Genomic DNA, 11,983 nt, shown 5'->3' on the forward strand with positions numbered 1-11,983 from the left:
AGAAGACTTTAGTAGTTGCGACAAATGAGAGTTGCTCTTGTTGCGGTGTGACAGCAGCTCCATAATAACAAATGCATGGTCTGTGCTTTGACGCTGTCAGTTCATCCAGGTGAGCCAACCGACGTTTACTACGGTTCATTCAGTGGTGAATTTTCTTTCTCCCCTCTAATTTTGTTGCAACCAGTAATTATTAAACTCTTTGTCAATGATCCTGTCGTGTCGTATCGTTATGCTCAAGTATGACCTTGTCGGCCCATGCATGTCTTCTGACTATTCTGCAGCGCTCTGCACATCCGGAATAAAACATGTTGGATTTGTAGATTTGATTCCTGCTCAAGTGACAGTTTGAAGTGAGGTTTTAACTATTGCATATCATGCGTATATGAATTTTAACGATTAGATACGCAACCATCTTGTGTCTAAACATGTGGGCACTTTATCCCCTTAAGACCCAGCTATTCACTGTATAACATCCATATGTTGTAATCCGATTCTATGTATAAGTATTGAAAAGTATGTAAAGGCAGCTATTTTTGGACATCTGAATCTATTTCTAATAATATTTCAACCTAGGTATTTGTCATTTAGTAATTTTGGAAGTTCAAAATATTAAGAACATATTGTTGTAAAATCTCCTACATCAACTACACTAGTCTATACACCACCTTTTGATTAAAATTGCATTTGCAAAATGCAAATGTGAACTCCACCTGTTTTTATTCATCTCAGCGGGTGGCCATTTTTCACTTACTGGCGACTGAAAATGACATCCCAGTTACTCAAGTGACGACCAATCACGGCTCACCTGTTTTCTGAGTTTGGTCACGGGACTTTCAGAAGGGTGAGAAGCTCGATCATTCGGGAGAAACTCTGAGTAGAGCTGCTGCTCCTCCACGTTGTGAGGAGCCAGATGAGGTGGCTCGGGCATCTCATCAGGATGCCTCCTGGACGCCTCCCTGGGGAGATGTTCAGTGCATGTCCCACCGGTAGGAGACCCCTGGGAACGCCTTGGGATCCCCCGGGATGAGCTGGATGAAGTGGCTGGGGAGAGGGAAATCTGGGAGTCCCTCCTAAAGCTGCTGCCCCCCCGACCCGACACCAAATAAGCAGAAGAGGATGGATGGATGGATGGATGGATGGATGGATGGATGGATGGATGGATGGATGGATGGCATTCAGAAGCTGAGCCGTGAGTACTTTTTACCTGAGCAATGGCGATGTTATTTTCACTCCACAGCAAGTGGCAAAATGGTTGCCCCCTGAAATAGAGAGGGGGAAAAAAGGGGGATTTCGCTGCTTAGTAATTTATATCCCACAATCAATATTATATATCAGAATGCAGTTTTTAGGGTAGTGGGATTGCAGTGACCATAATATTGTAAAGAAAGTATTTTTCATGACTTCCTCTTCAAGAACCTGGTGTCATACAAGGCAATACCAATCATTGGTGTGGGCAATAAGGTGGGTTTCCTTGGTTTAATGACCACTTTTAACACTGATTAAGTGACAAGTGAGGAGTGTAATCTTTAAGACAGCTGAAGAATAGCTTTGTGTGTCAAAGAAAGGCCACAGGCAGCATAAGATCACAGGATACTGTAAGGCTCCAGAGGAAACTATTGCCCAACTGCTCACTTTATAAGCGCTCTCAGCAAAGGCAGCCCCGCTGTTTTGACAGCGACACTGAGATTTATATGTCCTGACAGAGGGCCAAGGGAATATATCATGACTGACGACACTAGCCCCATTTGAGTCGAATAAGATGCTCTAACTGACCTGCTTCTCAGCAGGAGGAAGGCCCACTTGCAGTTCAACATGCAGGAATATGAATTTAGAGCTGTAGGACTCCATCAAGCCTCAATCAGTTGATGAAAGACCAAATGTTAGAATGTACAGTACAGATAAGGGTGCAGTCGGTTGGTAAGTTGGTGCCAAAGCTCTCCGCACAATGCAACTAATAATAAAGTAAGAAAAAGAACATACATTGGAAAGTAAGCTTGGTTTAGTCATAATAAGGAGCCCCTCTAAAGCAGAAGTCTACCAATACTTGCAAGTTATTATAACATGCATGAGCGTATCTTGAGATTTCTGGCCATTTAACATCTCGTCATCCACTAGACAATGTAGCAGAAGTCTCACAGTAAGACAACTCTGTAGGTGACTCATGTTGTGGATTGACATCTCATAAAATATGACAAAATTAGTATCATCGTGTTAATAGAGTCATTAATCTACATGTAACCCTACCTATTACCTGTGATGTATTGTTTTCTTTATACCGTTTTTATAGTTTTTCTCTTTCTGCGACATCTGTAACCTAATTTTTCGGAATCTTTTGAATCCCATTCCAACCACCGTGGGTGTCGTGGTGAAAGGACTGCGGTTCTAATTGTGCAAAAATAATAACATTTTTCCATGTGTCCTTGGTACATGTGTGTGTTTATTTTGTTGTTAGTATTATCCAGGGGCTGTATCTGATTGCTCTATATAATGGTAGTAGTCATAACATGTCAGACTTTTCCTGGTTCTACTGTTTTGGTTTCTTCACTCTATCTTTGCAATTTGCTAGAGGTTTTTGTGTCAGAAGAATGCAAGATTATCATCAACATGCACCATATTTGTGTTTGTAACCATGGAAGGAAACAAATATTCCAAGCACAAAAGACCGCTACTATGTATGTAGTACCTTCTAATTTAGCTTTAAGTGTTGACCTCTTCATATCATCCGAATATCTTCAACTCTCTATAGATATTTAATTAACTGCGGAAACCACATTTATTTTGATACATTTGTGGGAAAAAGGAAATCCTCTTTGGAAAAGCCAAGATTTGTGTTGTGGTTGGGTTATCTGTCATTCGCTAGTGTTAAAATATCTTAGTCTTCGTCAGGAGCAGGTCATAGCAAAACATAGACGCCTTTGTCAATGTGATCCAACACTAGATAAGATCTATCCGCTCTCTCAGCACCAGGCCACCAGCCACATATATGCTTGCGGTCAATACAATAAGGCTTAGTGGCTACTTTTTCCATTCAGTGTAATTGGCTGGGGACTCTGTCAAATCACACTTCCTTTCAGTTCATAGCAGTTGTATTCATATCACTTGGCTATTATTTGCTCTGGCTTGACCCATTGATTGTGGGTTTAAATCCTCGGCTGCTCAAATAGTAGCCTCGCTCAGCTGTTTCACGGCTGTGTTGCTGTTAGCGACAATGAAAAGAGCAATATGGAGATCAGTGGTTTCAATTAAGCCTTGAATACAAGGCATACCTTGAAGAGATGGGGGTTGGACCGACAACTCTGCGACTGTGACTTTCGCATCTGTCACTCTCCATCCAGCCAGGTGTCTGTGTCTAAATCAGCAGGATTAACTCCGATTGCACCGATAGTAGAAACAGACCCCCCTCACTGCCAAACCACCTCCCTTTTATTGTTCACATTAAGATCAAATTAAGCTTTGCGCAATAGGACTAAAGCCCCACCCTCTTCTGCCTTCTGCTGCCCAGAGGAAGACATCAGAGGTGCGATTGGTTGCCTCTCTGATGCTCCCTGCTCCTCCAGACTCCCTTCCATCTGGGATCCTCAGGGAGAAGAATATCTGACAAGGGGCTTGTAAGCCTCTTAGCCCCCCTGTTGCCTGGCTCTCTCTCAGCCCATGTTTCCCTAATTTAGTTGTGTAAGGAGTCCAGCGCTAGGCCCTTGTGTGCTGTTTGGATTGAGATTGTCTTTGTGGCTCTAATAGACTGGCCATGTATATCAATTAACACTACTCAGCCAATGGCAGATTCCAGTCCCCGGAGATCAGTAGCTGTAATTCCTATTGGAATATTTCCTCATGGCCCCAATAATATCCAAATTAAATCACCATTTTAAATTAGTAGTTGTGTATGGAGGGGTGTTAGGGTCACACTGAGAGTAAATAAGTAATGCTCGAAAAATGAAATAATGGGAATACAATAATACATGGTAATTGGTTCTTTTATTAGGGTTGTGTACTCATTTACCAGCATTAAAAATAACTATGATAATATATGGCACATCTTAAAGAGCCTTCTGTCGTCTTTGTCTTTACTATTTTATCAGTGACATTTGTAGTCATTCTAATGACTTTTAAGAACGGAACATGTTAGCTGTAAGCTGTTGGTGTGATTTTTCATCATTGCAAGTCACCTCATTTTCTAAGACACGGCACAATTAGACATGTTAGTGCATATCACTTCCACTTCATTGTCCCTTACGTCATAGTGACATTCAAAATGTCAGCCCAGGTGACACGTACGCCTGATTGTGTCCTTCACTCACTTTTGACAGCCGGATGGACGGACGCGATGTAATCAACATTCATTGCATTTGATTTACATGTGTCATTTGTCTTCTTTGAGTTACTTGTGTTTCTTTGCTAAGAGGATCACAGAGTTAAACACACAATGAAGTGTTGTCACCGACTGCTATTCATTTGGGATCCCCTTCTTTTCTGCGCTGTGGTACTGTGACATGACTGTGGGAGGCCATTGGCCACAGATGGTTCTGCAGAGAGGGCTGCGCTGACTTTCTTTGTTTTCCCATGAACGTGTTTAGCGTGTAATCCTGGATTAGAGAGGAGACTTTGTGTTAATTTACAGCTGTAAATCAGTATTCGATTAATGTCAGAGCTGACACATACGTGCTGGGTATTAAGGGGCAAGACATAGTGTGGCTTTGCTGACTCTGGGGAATCTGAGGTAATAGAGGTCCACGTCACATCTCTGCAATGTCCACCTTGTGGTGCATCCCAAAGGAGTTACTGCAGCTCCTATGTATATATCATATGAGCCACGTAGGTAATGTTATTGTGTGTGCACATTCACACCACATGCGTGCACACATGGCACACACTATCAATGACAGAGGGTGCCTCAGAAAACCAGGCGGCTGCATATGGACTCTCTTGATATCAACCACTGGCTGTGTGATCTTGTTATGCAAAGTCCCTTAATCCCCACCTTTGCTGAATGCACACTGGAATGGAGGAGGAGTGGTTGCAGGGGGGGGGGGGGGCTTCACACACTGATATGAAGGCAGCTGTACGGCAGCCGTGTTACTGTAGCAAAAAAAAAATGTGATCCTCATCCTAGCAGGAGAAAGATCTCATGTGAGATGATGTCTGAGTGTGTGTTATGCAAGTGCCATGAGGCATTCATAGATAGTTCATAGAGTTTAAAATCAGCCCTTATTGATGACTTGTGTGGAAAAACTTGATGGGCCCTGACCCCAACTCCATATACATTTAGGGTGAAATGGAACTGGAAAATGGATACTGGGCACCAGGACCTTTCATCCATCAACAAAGACCTTTGACTTAAAAAAAATATATCCATCAGACCAAAATCTTACTAGGGACAAAGTGGAGAATATTTTAAGGTGTAATTTATAACTGAAAGCTGAATTGGTGGAATGAAGTTGGCATGAACAAGACAGCATTGTGTCTGTTTTGTGTGCGTGTATGTTCGAATATTTGAGTGGGGGTTATGGGATTACGGGTAACACCTTTGGCAGGGCTGGGAGAGCCACCTGACGCTCGGTCTGTCGGGAGCCTGGGGAGAAATTGGGGTGGCAGTGGCCGAGCAGAGAAGAAATTGGGGGTCTAATCCCTGTCCATCTTTGGGAAGTCATTCCCTGAGCTCTGAGGATTTGGGGCTTTGGTTTCCGCTCTGCTTGCTTTGGTTAATAATACCCTGGGAGGGGACGAAGACACAAGGGAACGAGACAGAAGGAGTCAGGGTGATGGAGAAAAAAGATTTCTTTACCCTGTGGTGAACTGGCAGGACAGCGGCCTGAGCTGAAATTGTTTGAAGAGTAGACAAAGCTTAAAGCCAAGCTGTGGCCGTTCTTTTCTGTTTTATCTGTTGGGAGAGGTGGAGTGTATATCCACTGTGCAGGACTTGTGTACAAATGCTCTTTGCCCTCTGTCCGTGCAGCAGCTTGAGTAAAAGTCAATACGCTAAGTGTGACTGAGGTGTTTGCTCACAAGCCACCTATATCTTGTGTGTGTGTTTGCGTCAGTGTTTTTCAGGACACACTGATGGCACCTTGTGTTTCTGTGTTCCTGAGAGAAGCCGATAACTGTTCTAAACATTACTTGTGATGGTGTGACGGTCATGGTGTAGAGGTGCCTTGTGTGCAAGTGTCACAGCTTCTGTGTTTTGTCCATCACCTGAGCTCAAGGTGTTGATTGGTCTGTCATATACCGGGGTCAAGGTTCGGGGCAGTTTTGTGGTGTGAACTGACTTCTGAGAATGAAACACCAGGGAACGTGTGCCATCTTAGCCAACTGTGACAACCTTTTCTACACCCTTAAGAAATTAAGCCCCAAATGGCTTGTGGCTTTAGAAAGTCGAGATAAGCCCGACGTAACGCAGACTTAAGGCTGTTTACGCTACACTTTTGCTGGAAATGGTTGAAAAATGTTGTTAGTTTCGTCATTTTTACAACGGCATTTTGAAAGTTAAAAAGTGGACATTTTTGAGTGTGATACCCGTTTTACAGTTCTGTTAGGGAACTTTTTTTTTCTAGGGTTCCACCATCAAAACAAAAAACCTAGACCACTGGGTTTGTGCCGACTGTGTAGTGTTAAAAACTCAAAAGAGAACCTATTCTGTCTTTACTTGATTGTTGCCACCGTGTTTCTGTAACTTTTGACGTCTAAGAAATTGCACCCATACTTTGAAGGTGGAGATGATCCGCCGTGTACTCGGGAAGACCTTGGGGTTTGTAGGCTACACCATCCAGTATGGCTGCATTGCACATTGCACCTTCGAGTACATCGGAGAGATTGTGGTGGTTTGTATAATCACAGCAACGCCGACAACAATGTTGTCATGTGTGCAGGCATGTTAACTGTTTTTGTTTTGCAGTGCTCTGGCCCATCAATGGAGCCTACCATTGTCAATAAAGATGTTATTTTCTCAGAACGAGTGACACGGCATCTTTGCAAAATACAAAAGTGGGTAGCAGTCTTACACTATGCATGTACATTTTGAAAATTTGTCCTGACTTACTATAGCAACATTGTTAGAAAATAAATTGATGAAATGTACTCGTGTCTTATCTCATATCAAAAAAAATAAATCCGAAATGTCTTTGTATGTTTTCTTTCAGGGGTGATATTGTGATTGCGAAAAGTCTATTTGACCCCAATATGAATATTTGTAAAAGGGTAATTGGGTTGGAAGGTGACAAAGTCTGCACGAGTGGTCCCTCAGATCTTTTTAAGACCCACACATTTGTAAGTATATCTACACTATTTAATGTGTTTGTAAAAATATGGTTGTAATTACAGGAAACCGATCTCTACATAATGGAAAAACGTCACCTTTTTCTTTGTGTACTCCGACCTCTGTAATTGTTCATGTTTCAGCATCACGGGCCAATTTTGTGTTATTGGTCAAAGTGTCCGCTTTTGACAACAGCTATGTTTTGTCAGTGAGAAGGCCAGAAAGTGAGCAGAGGCTCTGTTGGTGGAACGACTGTCATTGCTTTTCTATTACTGATCTCCCCAACACCCACAGCTCAGGCCTGCAATCTCTCTGAAGCCTGCTGGAGTTAGTGCCAGCTGAATGGTCAGACTGATGGGTGGGTGGAGATGTGTGTGCGTGTGTGCGTGTGCACGTGTCTGTGTATTTACATTGTTCTGTAAACCAAATATCGGATTTATGTTGCATATCTTTGAATTTATCGTGGTTTATGGATAAAGGGGCATCTGACCTGGATCAAGTCATGTTTAGTATGTGGAATGGGCAAGTGGCTTGCTGTTGGTTTTTCTTCACTGAAACGTACAGAGAATTTAAATTGTATTTGGCGTCATCCTTGCATTTTATTTTATGTTTTCAGAATGAAGCAGCATGCTCAGCCGCTTTCAGGTTTTGGTAAATTTGAATTTAACACCTGAAGGATAGCTAAAATATAGTGTAGCTTTCAGATTTGACCGTATGTCCTCACTCTTTCCCTTTGATTACTGATTCATATTAAATAAATTCCTTAACTCACTATGAAATAATGGCACACTGATTACTCTGTTGACTCTTTAACCAGATGATATTCCCTCTGTATCATAAAGCTCAATAAGTCTTTATTTTGGCGTGCTGCTTCGCCTGTACTATCTCTGATGCACCAGCTCAGATTTAAAATTTTAAGAGACCAGAAGGCCATTGTTCAAATAAAAGTTAGGCCTTCCTTCAGGGTGACATAAAGATGATGAGCACGAGTGTATGTGTGCAATGATGTTAGGCATTATGGGACCTGTAAAGATGAGTTTCACAAGGCGGTCGCTGTCATCGCCTCTTTTTTTTTTTTGCACAGACAGGCTGGCATGTCGTCTCCATCCTGGGAGATCCAACTGCAGGCTAATTGCTCTGTCACCTTTTTAGAAATGATCTCTGTGTCTGAGCTATTGTGTCAAAACAATGACACTTGATCCCTAATATTACTGCACACAGGGAAAGAGAGAGAGAGGACAGGCTGGCGAAGTGACAGAAAGATGAACCCCCCCCCCCTCCATACGATGCCTTCTATGCACTTTAGATTGACAGAGCAAGATAGTGAAAGATGAACTCTGGATCCTTGCATGTATTTAATTTGGCACCTCAATCATGTTAACATAATGAGCACGGTAATAATGTGGACATTTAACAAAATACGCCCACTCACTGAGCGGCGCTCCACTTTCAGCCCTCGACAGGTACACAAATGCTTCCTATCAATTCAGCCTGTACGACAGCGGGCTGGATGCTGCTGTCCATCATGCCACACATGTCGGCAGCGTATTTGACTGTACTCATTATTACAAGTTAGGTTATTCCATTGTCGCTGTAAAGCACAACAAATTCCATCGCTTAAAGTTACGCCTCCATCTTTTCTTTATGAGTAAAATGAGAGAAGAATGGATAAAATAATATTATGATGCCACATGTGGCCCACTGGTGTTTATTCGTGGCCCCTGAACTTGTCACGAATATTTGGGTTGGGTCAGCACATGCATAACGGTGATCTAGCTTCAAGTGGCATTTTGACGTAAAGACAGCTCCACTTACCTGAACTAGCAACAGTGGCAAATTCCTCCACTATGCTGCCTGTTACACGGCCACTTAGAGTTAACTGCTTTGAGTACAACTTTCACTTTTGTTTTTGGAGAATTTTGCGTCTTGACACTTTGGTAGCTAAAGGAGCCTAGATGCAACAAAAATGGGGTCAATTTTTTAAAATTCTATTCTATTCATTCTAATCAATGTCAAAACGGGAATGGTATTTAATTGTAGTTCGTATCTTTGGGCCATTTGATTGGGTGTTGCTTCCCTTTGTATATTACCACTTACACCCAGTGGTGGAGCTGCAACAGTGCTGTGATGAACTACAGAAGAAAATATTTGAGAGAAAAATACTTGGGTAGAAATACTTTCTTCTGCCCCTAAAATCTGTCGCATTCTCAAAATCCTGCATAATCCCAAAATGTTGCATCCACCTCACCTCAGTGAGTTTTAGTTTTATAGAACCAGGAGTTGAGTGGAAAGAAGGTTCTGGCTTGTCAGATGACAAACGACGTTGCGTCTTTTGCCTTTGCTTGGGAGCCAGCATATGTTACCATGTTAATGAGGTGTAATGGTGGGAATCCAGCATGCTGACATATGCTTCTCCGATGACTCCTTTAATGATATTCATTTGCGTCAACGTTATTCACCGAGTTGTTTACCCCATGTTAGGTCAACACGTCAGTGCCTCGAGATTATGTCACATCATCTGTCTCAATTATGAAAAATGAAACAAAACAAACCACCCCCTCTGTCGGATGGACAAACAGATCGTCCGAGTGGTGCCGGTGAAGGAAGCAATGTTGTTTAGCTTTACCCGTGCTATCATTCCGGAGCACATTTGCCATTAAAAAGTTAGGCAACGCCAAAATAGGCTTGCCGATTGTGATGCCCATTATGACAATATAATGTGTTGTTGATCCTGTCTGCACATATAGGGGGGACAGCGCACTTAATTAGGGCCTTGACAAGCCTACTCTCCTAAAGTGATGAGATTAATCATAATTGGTGTCATTGTGAATTAGAGCCTGCTTGGATGACCACCCCACTGGCAGGTCGGACCGCGGTGGAGACCCTTGGACACTGCTGCTAGCAGCAGTTTAAAACTCTCTCGCTCTCTCTCGCTCTCTTGCACTCTCTCTCTCTGCCCAGCTAACTCAAGCCACTCTCCTGCTTTGAGGGGTGCAAATCTCAGCCAACAGACTAATGACCCCTGTTTGAAGTTTTCTTAAATCCCACTCCGACCCTGCCCGTTACCCATGACCTCTCTCCTAATAAAGTATGGGGTTAAAGAGGGACTTGCAGATTGACGTTAAGATGAGGGACTGATCGCTGAAGCAACTCACCAGAAGGGTAGTGTAGCGGGTGTGTCCAGAGGTCAGGGAGAGCTTGATATATTTATTTATTTATTTATTTATTTATTTATTTATTTATTTTTTACAAAAAACTGAAATCACGAAATATCTCATAAACATATACTGTATATGTTCACTGGTTTTGCCCTGTATTTAGGCATCTGCTGTATGTTTTTAGGTGCCAAAAGGTCACGTATGGCTAGAGGGCGATAACCTCACGAACTCTACTGACTCAAGGAGCTATGGCCCAGTTCCCTATGCCCTCATTCGAGGGCGTGTTTGCTTGAAGGTAATGCAGAATCATGGTGTCATATACAGTGTGCTGTACATTTAAATGTCATATACAGCTCTAGAAAAAAAATGAGCAGTTTATGCCAAGAAATGGCATGCTAACAAATTCTCTGCCTAATAGCAAAATTGCCAAAGTCAGTTTTAAATTTGACCTTTACAGATTACCATGACCCGGATGATTAAGAGTCAACACAAAAAGGAAAGGAAATTATTTTTTAGTAAGCATTTTAATTGATATTGTACTGCAAGCAATTTTGCTTTCAAACTAACACAACTTTGTTGGGATTCAACGAAAGTGAAATGTTTGTCATTTTCTGTAAGTTTCTATCTGTGCCCAAATTCTATCCTTCAAGTGTCAGACTCACTAAATATGAGATGCAATTTAAAATTTAAAAACAATGTTTTAGTTTAGGTGTTCATTCTGCTATTAATTTTATTTGAGTTTTTTTCAAGCCACAATGGCCATTTTAAGCCCCCTTAGAAGATATGAGTCAGTTTGAAGTTCAAAGCAAGTGTGTCCGATTGACCAAAGCCTGGACAACATATTGTCTAGCTTTCCATTCTGCTATGTTGTCATGTCACTGGATGTCATACCAACCATGACCCCGGAAACGGGTCAGCCAACCTTCTGTCCATCTGATTGGACAGCAGCACTCCACTGGAGGGCTTTCTGAGACAGCTGATTAAATAACAAGATCTTGTTTAAAGTCTCACACGTCATTAAGTGCCATATGAACAAACGCGTCAAGCAACTTGTAATGATAATATGTTTCCCATTGAATATTTTGTCTTCTCTTTGCCCCAAACAGATCTGGCCCCCAGATAGTTTTGGAAGCCTTAGTGAAAGTCCAACCAGACGGATCGTTAAAGATCAGGATGATTGTGGTTCACATTGACATGACTTTCTCTCATTTTTAAATAAATTTCTAAAAGAAAAATCATATTGTGTGGTACATAATTGTTGTCGTGTTTTTTACTGTACTGACAACTTGTTATCATATTTATTTATTTTCTTTCTTTTCTTCCACATGCATCACTAATTATTGTGAGTTGATTTTCACTTCCGTAATATTAAATACAATCTTAGAGTGTTTAATGTTTACCTCTGTTTGGGTATATCATCCAAAGTCTTAAAGCTTTACATGCGGACAATGAATTAAAAATCATGAGGGAATTTATGCAATCTGGTTTAATGTTGATGTAAACCCGCTTTTAAAATGCAACTTAACTATATTTTCATTTTAGATGCCATTATCCTGGAGAATGAACTATTCATTTC

General features: G+C 41.8%; 1 protein-coding gene across 2 annotated transcripts; it reads left to right on the plus strand.

Moving 5' to 3' along the window:
• The first annotated feature begins 5 nt into the window (after window positions 1–5).
• Window positions 6–11,655, plus strand: immp1l (inner mitochondrial membrane peptidase subunit 1). Of its 2 annotated transcripts, none has more exons than XM_085908553.1 (6): window positions 6–109; window positions 6,705–6,815; window positions 6,890–6,978; window positions 7,134–7,260; window positions 10,592–10,702; window positions 11,514–11,655. In XM_085908553.1, exons 2-6 carry the CDS (start codon window positions 6,711–6,713, stop codon window positions 11,598–11,600), a joined length of 519 nt encoding a protein of 172 aa, XP_085764679.1. In that variant the 5' UTR covers window positions 6–109; window positions 6,705–6,710; the 3' UTR covers window positions 11,601–11,655. The 2 variants fall into 2 exon arrangements, with proteins under 2 accessions (XP_085764679.1, XP_085764680.1); XM_085908554.1 differs by lacking the exon at window positions 6–109 and adding an exon at window positions 112–145.
• Window positions 11,656–11,983: the final 328 nt, after the last annotated feature.

The sequence above is a fragment of the Syngnathus leptorhynchus genome, chromosome 3, assembly GCF_054491065.1.
Source record: "Syngnathus leptorhynchus isolate UIUO chromosome 3, UIUO_Slep, whole genome shotgun sequence".
NCBI lineage: Eukaryota > Metazoa > Chordata > Actinopteri > Syngnathiformes > Syngnathidae > Syngnathus > Syngnathus leptorhynchus.

Excerpts from the sequence above, each read along its gene's own strand:
- immp1l (XM_085908553.1), top strand. The coding sequence starts at position 6,711 with ATGATCCGCCGTGTACTCGGGAAGACCTTGGGGTTTGTAGGCTACACC. Across the intron at positions 6,816-6,889 it reads ACATCGGAGAGATTGTGGTG|TGCTCTGGCCCATCAATGGA; the intron begins GTTTGTATAATC and ends TTTGTTTTGCAG. Across the intron at positions 7,261-10,591 it reads TTTTTAAGACCCACACATTT|GTGCCAAAAGGTCACGTATG; the intron begins GTAAGTATATCT and ends GTATGTTTTTAG.